Source organism: Mastigoproctus giganteus, chromosome 14 (genome assembly GCF_048544385.1).
Source record: "Mastigoproctus giganteus isolate SK-2022 chromosome 14, ASM4854438v1, whole genome shotgun sequence".
Lineage (NCBI taxonomy): Eukaryota > Metazoa > Arthropoda > Arachnida > Uropygi > Thelyphonidae > Mastigoproctus > Mastigoproctus giganteus.
This window is the reverse complement of record NC_143588.1, coordinates 6,226,265-6,241,829: the sequence shown is the minus strand read 5'-3', so window position 1 is coordinate 6,241,829 and position 15,565 is coordinate 6,226,265. Positions and strand designations below refer to the sequence as shown.

Here is a 15,565-nt window from a genome sequence, read left to right as displayed (position 1 = left end):
AGACTGCTCGGATTCATTGTGGTACAAGTTAACATGTGTTTGTTAGGGTAGCTAAGAATAGGAACAGCATGTATACTTGTGTGTACGCCAATGCTAGGAGTTTGGTAAATAAATTTGATGAATTTGAGGTGTTGGTGAAAACATCAAAGGCAGATATCGTTGGGATATCAGAGACATGGTGTCACCAGATATAAGGAATGCAGAAATCGATTCCTTATATCTGTGTGTACAGGGAGGATAGACAGGGTAGAAAGGGAGGAGGGGTTATGCTATTAGTTAAGAAACACATAATCCTAAGAAGTACATCCAGTCGGCATGGCTGGACAGTAGAGTGTTGAGTCAGTTTGGTGTAACGTAAGCACTGGGAAATCAAAATTGAGATATGGAGTGTGTTATAGGCATAATGACTCTGAAGAGTATAATAAACACAGGGAAATACAGTGTGAGCCAGTAAATCAGAGAGTCTTATAATGGGGGATTTTAATTTTCCAGATATTGAGTGCAGTTTGTGGGTTGGTCACCCACACACCAGCAAGGCTTTTGTGGATTTATTGGATGATTGTTTTCTACAACAGCATGTTCGTCAGGCAACTAGAGGGAGTAATACTCTTGATCTGATTATCAGTAGTGATTCTTTATGCATTAAGAATCTGCAGATAAAGAACCACTAAGTGGCAGTGATCACAGTGTGCTGAAGTGGGATTTACTCAAAGAGGTAACTACCATCAGGAGTAAAGGGAAGGGATTTTGCTTTCATAAAGGTGGGTCTGAGATAGTATTTAAATTCTATATGGTGGGACCAACTGATGATGCTACCAACAGCAAATTCAAAATGGGAAGCATTCAAAGAATTAACTTGGAAACTACTAGGCTTTTCATACCAACTAAGAAATATTGTTCAAGGTTTAGGCCTAAATAGATGTCAAATGAACTAATGAGACATGTGGCAGAGAAGAAAAATGCATGGGATACATATAAATTAATGGGTGACACAGAAGCCTATGATAGATGTAAGCTGGTCTGTAACCAAGTCACAAAAGAGATTAGGCATGCATAGGCAGATTATGAGAAATCTTTGGCAAAGTATGCAAAGAAAAAGAGCAAAGAGTTCTTTACTTATGTAAACTCTAGAAGGAAAGCGATGAATCAGATTGTTTCACTGGATATCAATGGTTCAACTTTTGATGATCCTGCTTAGGCAACTAACAAACTAAATGAGTATTTTGCCTCTATATTCACACATGAGGAGTTATTCAAGGAGGGGAATGCCAGAGGTGAATTGAACTCTGGCAGTGAGCTGGATGATTTTGTAATAACTTTGATATCATTTGTAATAACTTTGATAAATGTTGGTGATAGCGAATGGCCCATAGTATGTGGGTTAGCTGCAAATAACCAATAAGCAGTCCGGGACCAAGGCGGCAAAGATAACAGAGTGTGGAGAGATGAACTGTGGCAGGTTCATTCCAATTTAAATGCCACAAGAACTGAATGACATCTCTGTGTCAAGGCAAGGAAACACTGCCTTATAAGCATTGCCAACTTGCTGCCTTGCAGGATGAGCTGTTGGATCAGCAAAGCTACCATAATATAAAATCCCTGGTCCCTCAGATTGATGGTTGAGGCATCAGGTCAGCACCTCAGCACTTGGAAAAACACTTTACCACTAAAAATGCCATTATTACAAAGAAGCCGGATGGACTAAAAGGAAAACGACTTAAGCACGGAAAAAGGACTATTCGTATTGGTACATGGAACATTTGTGGAAGCTCACACAAGACACAAGAGATAGTTACAGAAGCAAAAGAGATGCACCTTAATATTCTTGTCATGACCAAAACAAAGAAAAAGGGAAAAGGGAATGAACAGATTGGAGAATATGCTCATTACTGGAGTGGGGTTGAAAAATCAGAAAGAGCTTAAAGCAGGTGTTGATGTTCTAGTGGGTAAGAGACTAGAAGTATTTGTTAAAGGCTATGATCAAATTAATGAAAGATGCATTAAAGTTATTTTCAACATACATGGCCAGGAAATGGTTATGTTGGGTGTATATGCACCTGTAGATGATGCGCCTGATGCTGAAAAGGATAAGTTCTACCATGTGCTTTATGAACAAATGGATTTGGTTAAGAAAAACCAACAAATAGTTTCGACAGGAGATCTAAATGGATGGGTTGGATTTGGATCAAAAAGGAATGATGATGTAGTGGGTCGCTTTGGTGAATGACAATGGTGGGAGACATCGGTTTCTGTAAACAGTACCACCTGAAAATTCTTAACACCTTTTTTCAAAAGAAAAACATCCATAGATATATTATTATTAGCTATATGGTGCAAGGAAGCCTGAAGCTTATGCTTCACCAGCCAAAAAAATTCCCATGTTACCCTGAGAGAGAGAGAGAAAGAGAGATAGAGAGAGTCAAAAGTAGAAGGGAATCGCCAAGAAACACCAAGAAAGAGAAGAATCGTGATATCCAGCTCAGGACCCTGGATGTGCCAAGCCCATACTCACCAGATGTGAGCCCCTAGGGTTAATATACATGGGAGCAACCATCACTCCAGCAGAAATCAATTATAGACTTTATATTTACTCGCCAGAAGTCGGTATGGACAACAAAAGATTGCAGGGTAATGAGAGGTGCCAACTGCTGGCCGAATCATTACCTGCTTATTTGCAGATATATTATTCAAACACCAGAATAAGGGGCAAGTGAGACCTAATATGGTCAGTAAAGACAATAGGGTAGTACAAGAAAATATTGCTTATAAACTGGAGCTACTATCTCATGACAGTATTAAAGATCTTTACTAGAAAAGACTCCGGAACCACCTATCTCACATTGGAGAAACAGAAGAGATGAATATCTTATATAACAGTATTAAAACCGCCATACACAAGGCTGCTAATGAAGCACTAGGCCTGATTGATTCCAGATATAAGCAACAGTATTGGTAGAATGAGGAGGCAGCAAGTTTGGTGAAAGAAAAGAAAAGAGCCTATAACAAATGTTTAATGAATAAAAATCAGGAAAATAGGGAAGAATACAAAAGGTGCAATTGAGCAGTTAAAAGGAAAATTGCTTGCTGAATCCAAGAATGCAGCATAGGAGAAAAGATGCCAAGAAATTGACAGCTCATTAGGAGCAACACAGTCATCAGAAGCCTGGTGAAGCTTGAGAGTACTGAAAACAAATGAATCTCGATTGAATAAGAACTTTATAGATATGCCAACTTGGGAAAATCATTATAATAACCTCCTAAACGAAAGACGATCACAGTATCAGAGCATAATTACCCCTCCATCAGTAGATAATAGGGAGATAGAAATTACAAAACACCAAGTCCTTGACTGTGCAAAATTAATGAAGAACAAAAAACCTCCAGGCCCTGGGAACATAGCGATGGAACTAATTAAATATGGACCACCAAGTCTTTTTCGATCTGATAGCACAGCTGATTAACAGATGTGTACAGCTAAGGAAAACTCCAAATGAATGGAAAGGACCATATATAAAAAAGGAAATAAGCTGGGTCTGGGGAACTATAGAGGCTTAAGTGTTAATTGCATTATGTCCAGACTATACTCTAAAGTGCTTCAATTAAAATTACGAGAGGAGGTGAAGGATAAGATAAGTGAAGAGCAAAGTGGATTTAGGTCAGGTCGCTCGTGTGGACAATCTGTTTGTTCTACAACAGCTGGTGGAGAAAAGAAAAGCAAAGAATAAAGGTACCTTCTTTGCCTTCATAGATTTAGAAAAGGCTTATGACTCCGTTCCAAGAAAGGAATTATGGAAAGCCCTTCAAAATATGTCAGTTGATCCAGAGCTTGCGGAACTGATTAGGGAATTGTACGATAACAACATGGCATATATTAAAGTTGGGAATACTTTATCCAACCCAATCTATCCAACAAAGGGGCTGAGATAAGGATGTAGCCTATCACCTTTATTGTTTAATGTTTTCTTGAAATGTGCTTTACAAGAATGGAAAAGAAGCTGTTATGGAATGGGAATACCAATTAATGACAGATATCTTTGGAGTATAAATTTTGCCGATGATCAGGTTATCATTGCACAAGAAGCTTATGATTTAGAATACATGTTGAGAAAATTGAATCTTACATATGACCAATGGGGCCTCAATATCAATTTTACAAAGACAGATACCTAAGCACATTTGAACATCCTGATGAATTGAAAGCTATACAGTCTATACATCTAAAACCTGTTGACTTTTTCAAATATCTTGGATGTAGATTAACTAAAAAAGGATTGGGGAAAGAGGAAGTTTACACAAGAATTCACAAAAGTAGGAAGATTCTTAGTGCCCTAAACTCTGGTATGGTGGGACAACAATATCTCCCATAGAAATAAAAAACATATTGGACAGTCTTTATTGGAATCGGCACTTTGTTATGGATGTGATGTGTGGACACTGAAAGAGGGTGACAAAAAGAAGCTTAGAGCCCTAGAGATGGACTACCTACGTTTCTAGGCTAGAGAGGATAACGAATGAGGAAATAAGAATATGCACGCAGATGAAGATATTATGGAACAAATAGAAAATAGGAGGTCAAGATGGTTTGGACATCTTCTGCGCATGAATGAAGTGAGATGGCCTAAAATTATATATGAGTGGGTACCACAAGTGAAGAGAAGGAGAGGATACCCTAGAAAAACATGGAAGGAAGGTGCATTATCAGCCATGAGAAAGGGAAATTTGAAAGCTTGAAGATGCCTGCATCCGGTGACCTTGTAAAATGGGAACGACAAGGTGGCTATCTGCCGTATTAAGTCGAACATAGATAGATAGAATTTAAAATTTGATTTTTTAAAAACTTTAACTTTTCTAATCACTTTTTTATTACTTCCACAGTAAATCTAAAACTCCTGTGGTTTGATCTGTTCTTTATCCCCTTCAAGTGGGTCATTTGTAGAAGTGATGCTCAATGGTACATTTTCACATTTCCCCTTCCACTCCCCAACAAAGAATTAATATATTTTGCTATTATCATTTCAAATGATTACAGATGGCTTATTATTAGTTTTATTACTATCAATCAAGCTAAAATTTGATTTTTTTTTAATGAATTGCACTTTGCTGTTGACTTCATCTGATTATGCAAAGTAACTGATAGCATCAGTTGCACAAAGCAGGAGATTGTTGAGAAACGTTGCTGTTTCATGAACATCCCAAGAAGAAATATGTCCATAATTCACAAGGGAAAACCTAAAAAATAATAGTGTATCCATCTTGTTAGATAGGGAGTTGCAGAATTGGTGGCATCCTCCATCTGCTTCCTTTGTGACTGTGACATGAAACTCCAGCAGTGGTCTATGTATGTAATATGTGTAAGAAAATGTGTTTGCAGGCCGATTTGCATGTTGTGCTAACTACAGCTTTGATTAAAGAGGACTTTAGAAATTTCTCCAGTCTTCATTGTTAAGCAAACTAAAACCACTTCAAATGAGTGGCAAACAGTGGGGTATCCAGCCATCTAGGATGCTACGGAGCTCTAGAAAAGCTGCACCTTGCACATTAGATACGGCATGAATCTGAAATGGTATTGATAGAATTGCTTTGGTTTGTGCACTAGAAACTATCAAAAAACTGGAACAGTACAGATTTCTCCTCAGGGGCACATATGCTCCTGTATTCAGTTCAGATTTGAATTGAATTTAGGAAACTCAGATGTTATAATCGTATTGTTCATTGTTGAGAAATGTATTTATTATGCATTACAACTAATATTCTGCAATCAGAGTTGCTCAATCTAGATTAACCATGGAAATATCCAATGCATCATTCAAGAATGGAGAGAATCTGTAGCTATCACATTTTCTGACATTTTTATAAGAAATGTTTGAGAAATATTTTCATGAGAAATGTTTTTCTTATACATTGCAACTAATGTTCTGCAATCAGAGGTTGCTCAATCTACAGTGGCAGACAAAAAAACTGCATCACCTTAAAAAAGTAACATTTGTAGTGAAACGTATAAAATATTGTTTGATTACAGTCATTTTGTTTGTCGCAAAGCAAAGGTATTGCATTAGATAATGCTTCTATTTCATCAGACAGTAATTGCAAGGTATTGCATTAGCCGTTTCTATAATATGCCATTAGAAGGGTATACACGCTCATTCGTATATTGTTTTGCGGAGGTGTAAGCATGGCTCCATATGTTCATTTGATACCAAGAAAAAAAAATGTAGCTGTTGCTCTGTCCCAGGAAGGGCTTTCTATGGGTGCTATCACTGATAAAATAGGCTGCCACCAGTCAACAGTATCCCGGGTGCTGAAATTAAAGTGTGAAACCAGTGTTGTGAAGAGAAGACCAGGATCAGGCCATAAGAGAATGACTATGCCTTCCAAAGATTGATATTTGAAATGGCTATGCCTTCATAATTGGCATGCTAGTGCTCCTGATCTAAAACTGGATTTTGAGATGGCCTCTGGTGTTGAAACAAGTGCACGAACTATCCAAAGACTGCTTTCGGAATATGGTCTGCATGCCTATCAGCCCAAGAAGCCTTTGTTGATTCAACAAACGAGGAAGAAGTGACTTGCTTGGACTAAAACGCATATTTCATGGACAAAAGAGCAATGGGACACTGTCATCTTTTCTGACGAATTGAAATTCAACCTGCATGGCTCAGATGGGAAGCGATATGAGATGAAAATTGGAGGCATACCATCCTGACTGCAACGGAACGGTGAATGCAGAAACCTACACTGCTATCTTGGAGGAGTGGCAGAAACCTGTTATTAGGGATCACCACACAGCTGTCCAAAACTGCATTTTTCAACAGGACTCAGCACTATCAGCCATTTACCAATTTTGCCACACAGCAAAATTGGTAAATTTTATGCTATTTAGATTTAATGATGAGTTTGTCTTCTCGTTTTTCTCCATTAAGGTGCAGTCATACCTCAGAAATGCTGGCATTACAATGATGCACTGGCCCGGCAACAGTGCAGATTTCAACTCTCTTGAAAATTGCTGGTACATAATGTCATCTAAAATTGCTCAGAAGAAGCTAACTAGTAAGATTCAGCTGCAGGAGACATTGTAAGGGGTGGTACCACGAAATTGGGCAACTGTATATCCAGAAGTTGATTAACTCTATGCCAGATCATTGCAAGGCTGTAACTGCAGCTCGAGGAGGAACAACAAAATATTATTTTGCTGATTTACAGTACATAATACTATTACGTTTACTTGTCATTTCAGTTTGTACACGTAAATGCAATAAAATGTATGTTTAGTTGTCATGATTGCCATTTGCATAATTTCTCATATTTTCATTAATTATGCAATTTACCCTTTGGGAAGATATTTATGGCAATTAGGTATATTGGGTGGTCTTTTTATTGGATTTCATTCACAGAGATATATCTCCCATCTAACAAATGCATTTCGAATATTTCTGCAACCCACAATGCAACGTAAAACACATTATTTGCAAAATTCACAAGTGATGTAGTTTTTTTGTCTGCTACTGTAGATTAACCATGGAAATATCTCAAGTACCATTCAAGAATTGGGAGAAACCCAGTTAGCAAATCAAGAAACTCAACATTCCAATTTGGAGTCATCAGAAGCTTATTATTATCCATCAATATTTACTCTTATGCTAGACTCTGATATTCACTTATTGGAAAGATTTATCTAACAAAAAAAAAAAAAGTAGTTCTTTTTTAAATGAGATAAACACACAAGCAAAACTTGAACTTTTACTGTTAAAGTATGCATTTTATTGTACAGTGGATCCCTTCTTTATGATTGGTTCACTGTACGATCAAGTCACTTTATGATGGTCTCTCCATAATAAAATACCATTCACTATACGTTATATGGTAAGCACTGGTCATCGTGATTACGTTTGCAAAAATTCAATTCTGTTAAATGCCGATTCCAATAAGCGAAAATAGAGGAATGTTACCACAGACTATAAAGGTAAAGATTACAAATTTATACTTTATTATAATAGCAATTAAAAAAATTAAATGATACGTGAAAATCAGAAGAATATTTTCCACAGGTTAGCAAAATAAAAATAAATTTATGCATACGTACATAGCTTAATTAATACTGAAATATGCACATACTATTATTTGATATTTCTGTTCAATGACATGTTTTTTTTTGGAGGAAAGGGTTGTAAAATTTAAAACAGTAAAAAAGATAAGCAATCAATAACAAAGAACAAGGCTGCACAGATTGCAACTAACATGATACGCTCAAGTGAGATACGGAGTAACAAGATTATGAAGCTTAAAAAGTGGGAATAAAGAAAAGATCCTGAAAATTTTATATGATTTAAGAGGAAGGGGAAACACATTTCACTATAATAACGTAAAATTCCATCTATTGTTATTATCGCAAATGCAATAAGATTGAGTTTACTACCCATTTGCAATAGATTGCACTAACAGAAAAGCCCAATAAATCGGAAACTGCAAATTGTTTTTACTGTTTTATGGTAGTGACCTCCAGAAAAGTACTTTAGAAAAATATCACAAAGGTGTTCAAGATTGATTCTTAGAACCGAACATATGATAATGATGAAAGTGTAATGCATTTTAATGATTTTAATTGGTTTTTTTAAATTAAAGCAGCAGATTCCACTAACCATTGATAGTGTTAACCGGCACCTACTTATTTCACTTTACGATGGGATGGGCTTGCGATTATCTCTGACCAGACCATATAGTCCCTCTTCTCAGCCAATAGCAGCATTTGTAAACATGTTGGCTATGTGTTTTGTTTTCTCATCCTTTAGTTGAAGTGATTTTTTGTGTTGTGCTTTAATCACATTAATTGATTAAAACTAATAGTATATTAGTTTTAATCAATTTTTTAATCAATATGTTCAATTTCCATTATAAAAATCATCTTTTAAGCGATAAATATCTTAGTTATATAGCAAAATTTTCAATTTCCAAGATCTTGGAATGATGGATTAATATCGGAAAGTAGGGGTCCACTGTAATGTGAATGTTTTGATTTTCTTAATGTAACTTGAGGTTATGGAAATTTAGCAGCTTTTCTAAGCTTTTGATACCAAATACACTATGGCTATAACAGTGCAACATAAACATACTTTCAAATATCTGTATACTTCTGAAAATCCTGTTAGTGTTATTCATGAAAAGCTGCACTGCAGAAAGATTATTATAACTTTGAAGTATTTAGAAAACTGTTTAAGAAATACTATCAATCAAGACAGATTAAACAGACTAAAATTATTATATATTTATAAAAACATAATAGTAAATGAACATGAAGATGAAGTTTTTAAGATACCATCAGAACTATAGGATTGAAGAGGAATATTTAAATGCAGTAGTTGAAATCAGATAAAATTTATGTGCTTTACTGAGTTTAATTTTTGATTATGCAGATCATTCTGCTCCCTCTGAAAATCAAGGCTTGAGTACTTGTCACTAAGGCTTGGGGGGGTTATGTCCAACTTAGAGACAAAAACCATTATCTGCCTTAGTTGCTAATAACTTTTTAAATTGCATAGCTTAACCTCAATTTACCATACTTTTTAGACTCCAAGGTAGCAAGTAATAGCTTGTCGTGCAGCATCATCTAGATAACAGTGCAGTTATACTGCAGTTATATTTTAGTGCAGTTATGTTAAGGGGAGATCTTGTCTTATTAGTTTGATTGCCACTGCATCATATACTATGATGCAGTGACAAAGGAACTGGATGCAAAAAATAATTTTGATATCATATCAAAAAATGAATTTCGGGAAAGTTTTTGACATTGATGCACATAACTGTTGTACAAATTGGAGCAGTGTGGCATTAAAGGAAAGTTACTGCTATGGATAAAAGGATGGTTGAGTGGGGAAGACAGAGTAGTTATCAAGGAGTGCCACAGGGTTCGGTGCTGGACTCATTTTCTGTATTTATTAATGATATTGATGAGAATATGTCAGGCTTAACATGTAAGTTTGCAGATGATACAAAGGTTGGCAGGGTGGTTAATGAAAATAATGATGGTATGCTGCTGCAACAAGATCTAGAAAAATTAAGCAAATGGGCTGAGAAATGGCAGTCAAAGTTTAATATTGACAAATGCAAGGCTGCATATGGAAAGCAGTAATCCAGAGTAAAGTATAAACTGTGTGGTACTACTCTTAGGGTAGTATAAAATTAAAAGGATCTGGGAGTGTAATACTAGTAATACTAATACTAGGAAAAATATCTGTGAGATGCCTCGGATCACATTTTCAAAGCTACTGGTTTTTTCACTGACAGAGTAGCAGATATATGCCTTGCCTAACTGTGAATAATACATTTTAGAAGAAGAAGAACTCTTTATTATATACAGAAGGCACATTGCTGTATACAACTCCCTTCACAGCTACAAGCTAGGGGTTTACATAAAAGAAATTACACAACGTGATAAAAAGATGGAAAAAAACAGCATTATGACTCCAGAAAGGTTTGAACACTGGAGTGATGGATCCATGGCAGTGATGGACAGGTCCTCAGGAGCAGGTTCTAATGTCCTGTGACGTCGTCCTGAGAAGGAAGTCGACTGAGTACTTTCTGCCTATATTTCTTATTGACTGCAAACTTGTAGAGGTTGCCGTCTAAGGAGTGTATGTCCTGCAGCATTTGCACGGGTAGGAACCGATCAGATAACTTTAACCGGTTTGATGGCCTGAAGGGTTGGATTAGCTCTAAGGCTTGGGACTGGGATCCTCCATCCGCAGTTAGCCCAGAAATCTAGTAGTGAAATAATGCTGAACATCATTTTGATGGCAACGACGAGTCTTCTCTCGTGAATGATGGCAGGAAGATGTCTGATGTTGAGAGCTGGGTAGTCCTTGGTGCAGGGGGAAGCCGAAATTTCCATATGGCCCACTTTGGTAGCCAGAATTCCCCCACATAAGTCTGTCTAAGATGGGTCGTAGCAGTTGAAGTAGAGACTTCGGTGCCATAGAGTATGACTGGATAAACACATTTCTTAATATATCTGCACCCAACAGCCTGGTCATGGATGTGCATAAGTTGTTGTTTAATCATCCACCGGAGTTGACATAACTTTATTTGCAGGTGGTCTGTGTGGTAGAAAGGAGAGCTTTTGATCAAAATAACATCCAGATATGTATGTTGTTGGCGGCAGAAATCGCAGATCCTCTTAAAGTGGGTTGCACTATTGTTGGGTTTCATTTGAGAGAGAAAGTCAACTGTTTTGACTTCTCAGGATTGATGCGAAGTCAGAAACCGGAGAGGAAGGACTCAAGGTTCCGAATTTTCTGAAGGATTAAGGCATTGATGTATTCAGCAGTGTCTCCAGGACTGATGGGAGTAAACAGTTTTATGTCAGCAGCAAAGGTGATGATACCTGTCATGAATGGCATGAGAACAGCCAAGAACAAGATTCCGGACAGGACCCTGCCTTGTGGGATTCCAGCTGTAATAGTCCCGGTGTAGCACATATTGCCATCGCGAACAATAATGGTCCTGTTCTCAAGCATTGTCTGAATAAACCAGAGCACGTCTCCACCAATGAGGTAATCTCACGTAGTAGCCTTGCCAACATGTAAAAGGATATGGAATCAAATGCTGCCTGGATGTTGATATACATAACGGTTATTTCCGAACCGTACTGAAATGCCTTGAGAACCTTGTAGTGGTGGTGACTAGATTTTTAGCGGTGGATCTTGACTGGGTAGCATAGTGAATCTGCAGTAGCTGTTGTGGCATAATTTGGATGGTTAACGTTCTCAGAAGAGATTTCTCAAAGAGCTTTAATAGGCTTGATGCAGAAGAAATTGAACAGAAGTGACTGGGCTGAGAAGCAGAGTGTATTTTCAGCAGCAGTCTTACTAGATAGACATGCCATATAGGTGGGAAGAATTTTTGATGTAGGATTTTGTGCCGACCGTGCTAGCTGGGTGGGTAAAGTGCCTGTCTGGCAACCCAAAGGTTGTGGGTTCGAATCCCGTCTCGGGCTTGGATCAGAGTAAATACAAAAAAAAACTTTGGGAGGTGCACTATGGCCACAGAAGCCAATGTGCCAACAACTAACAAAAAAAAAAAAAAAAAAAAAAAGAAGGATTTTGTTAAATAACAACAGGATAGGATCAACAACAAATAACAACAGGATAGGATCAACAACAAATGTACTGAGGCATTTCAGCATAAACTGAGGAATTCCATCGGCACCAGATGCGGCCATAGGTGCTAAGCTAATAATTAATCTGTCGATTAGCTGGTATTTGCGAAGTTGAACTGAATTTAAGTGGTCTGTCAAAATCCGATTGATTGGGAATTCCATTGGTGTAGTGGATTCTAGGTTTGATGACCAGCAAACCTAGTTATATGGTCAAGCCAACTGTCCATATTGAGTGAGTCAATGGCATCCTCTGATTGGATTCAATGGAATGGTTTCCCCTTATTTATGGTAGCCTCTAGGTGAAGTTTTATCGCCTCCCTCTTGTTCCAAATAAAAAGGAGAAGGCAGTTCTGTCCAAGGGTGAGCCATAGTTTTTCCACTTTTTGTGCATGTTCTGTTTAACGTGGAAGCTTTCATAGACTTTTGGATTTCACCAGGCCTTTGAATGCTCTGTGATGGTTAGTTTCTTCATTGCAGCATAGAGAGAAACAATGGCTACCCATCTTGTCATCAGGTCAATCCCGAGTTCGGGTTGCATTCCTCAATGACATCCCATGGGGTTGCTTGAGCTGCATAAACACACTTTTCAGGATTAAGGTATTTGGGTGCTGTAATTGTTTTGGTTGTGACTTTCCCTCTTCCAGAAGTGATCAGCATTTCTATTTGCACAGAAAATGAACAACCAGTAGTCTGTTGAAGTATAACTTTCATTTAAATACAACTGCTGTGTGTCTCTGACCTCTAGAACTGTGCTGTATTTGCCCTACATGGTACACTGCTATAGGATTGCAAGTGGATAGTTGAAAACAAATAAATTTGTATGCTTTAGTGTGTTTGTTTTTCAATCATTGGGGATATTCTGCTGTCACTTAAAACTGAGGTCATGTAACTTATTATATATTTAGCAATAATGAGTTTTTTTGAGCGATACTTGTTATGAGTTTTTTTGAGCGATACTTGTTATGAGTTTTTTTGAGAGGTATAAAGAATATAGCAGGATTGGATTTTGTGTGTGTGTGTTCGTTCTCCCTGGAGGTCATACTCTCCCCTACAATGACAGGTTAATCCATCCACAAGTAGTAACTACTTACAAAGTGCTGGTATCTTTACTTTCCTTTTCATCAAATAATTGTTATTTTTCTTTAATTAGTTCAAGATTTTGTTTTTCTTGTAAAATATGTAGGTAAATATAAAAGCTTGTTTTCTGCAAATTTTGCATTTTGATAACTGTTATTTATTTTTTTAGTTGTTGGCTCTCTGTTAACAATGGATTTGTATGGAGTTTTATTGGACCTGCAGCTGCCATAATGCTGGTAATTTTTTTACTTTTCACTTATTGAACTTGTGTGTGATTAAATTAAAAAAATATATATATATTTGATTTTAGTATATGAGACTTGGCTAAAAAAGTTCCAAGAATGACTTTAGAAGAAAGTTAAAGTTAAACATACTTCTGAAATTCTGCCATGATGAAAGCCTTTCTTGTCTTGTCTCCCAATATTGATGTTATTGCCCCTTCACACAACTATGGGTTTCCTCCAAAGACCCAAAAATATGCCCCTTTCAGTGAAATTTTGATCCTTGAGAATAAACAAAATTGGATGGAACCAAATTGGGGAAGTAGGGAGGATGTTCCTTTTGCAGACCTCAAGCAGTACTCAAGGTGTGGCCTGACCATTGCCTTATAGAATCAGATAATTACCTCCTTATCCCTGCTAGCAAAATTGTATATCATTAACAAAAACCCCATGAGCTGTCCTGGCAGCACTGTCAGCACTGCTCAGAGAACTTCATATCTGACCACGCAATTACCCCCCTAGGTCTTTTTCATTCTCGACTAGCCTGAGTGTAGTACCAAATGGCAATTGCCACTTCTCAATAGCCGGTCTACTTAATTTTTTCTAGATAATGTTGTAATAGTATTATAATGAGAGCCTTGTCGATCAATTCGGCCCTGAAAAGGTTGTGCAAGGCTGAAGGGGTAGAATTTTTTTCAGCCTGGACTGTACTTGTTAACAGGAGAGACTGCTTCGACAGGGATGGGATACACTTAAATAGAAAGGGTGCAAGAATATTTGCTGATGCTATCGAGGCAGTGTTAGGTGAGTCGGAAAACTGCTAGCTTGGGGGGATACAAAGACTAATAGATTAACAGCAGCCACTGGCAGAGGTGAAAATTCTTGCACTGCTTCTATTGGAATGAGCAGAAGCCTGAAAAAAAGATGCAGGATATTTCAGAGACTGCTGGGAGTCATTGCGGTACAAGTAAACACATGGGTTGTGTTAGGGTAGCTAAGAATAGAAACAGGTGCATGTATACTTGCGTGTACACCAATGCTAGGAGTTTAGTAAATAAATTTGATGAATTTGAGGTATTGCTCAAAACAACAAAGGCAGATATTGTTGGGATATCAGAGATGTGGTGTCACACAGATATAAGGGATGCAGAACTGGAATTTGGGGAGTACAACATCTACAGAAAGGATAGACGGGATAGGAAGGGAGGAGGGGTTATGCTATTAGTTAAGAAACACATAAAATCCAAGGAAGTGAAGCCAGTCGACATCGCTGGACAGTGCAGTGTCGAGTCACTTTGGTGTGACATAAGCATTGGGAGATCAAAATTGAGAGTAGGAGTGTGCTATAGGCCTAATGACTCTGATGAGTATAATAAAAAACTGTACAGGGATATAGAATGGGCCAGTAAATCAGAGAGTCTTATAATGGGGGATTTTAATTTCCCAGATATTGACTGGAATTTGGGGGCTGGTCACTCACACACTAGCAGAGCTTTTGTGGATTTATTGGATGATTGTTTTCTACATCAGCATGTTCGGGAGGCAACTAGAGGCAGTAATACTCTTGATTTGATTATCAGCAGTGATTCTTCATGCATTAAGAATCTGCAGATAAAGGAACTATTAGGTGACAGTGATCACAGTGTGCTGAAGTGGGATTTACTAAAAGAGGTAACTACCATTAGGGGTAAAGGGAAGGGTTATTGCTTTCGTAAAGGCGACTGCGATGGACTGAGACAGTATTTAAATTCTATACAGTGGGACCAACTGATGATGTTAGCAACAGCAAATTCAAAAATTTTCTAAGAACTTATCTTGGAAGCTACTAGGCTTTACATACCAACTAAGAAATATTGTTAAGGTTTAGGCCTAAATGGATGTCACATAAACTAATGAGACATATGGCAGAGAAGAAAAATGCATGGGATATGTACAAATTAACACGTGACACAGAAGCCTATGATAGATACAAGTTGATCTGTAACCAAATTACAAAGGAGGTTAGGCAGGCGAAGGCAGATTATGAGAAATCTTTGGCAAGGGATGCAAAGAAAAACAGCAAAGAGTTCTTTACTTATGTAAACTCTAGAAGGAAGGGGATGAATCAGATTGGTCCACT

The 15,565-nt window shown here is 37.5% G+C and overlaps 1 protein-coding gene across 1 annotated transcript in view; it reads left to right on the top strand.

Moving 5' to 3' along the window:
- LOC150074959 (adhesion G protein-coupled receptor L1-like) overlaps positions 1–15,565 on the top strand; it is a 267,365-nt gene that overhangs the window by 234,416 nt on the left and 17,384 nt on the right. Inside the window, exon 14 of the mRNA XM_090389003.1 lies at positions 13,395–13,461. Coding sequence (XP_090245129.1) covers positions 13,395–13,461 — 67 coding nt within the window. The remainder of the gene's footprint in view (positions 1–13,394; positions 13,462–15,565) is intronic.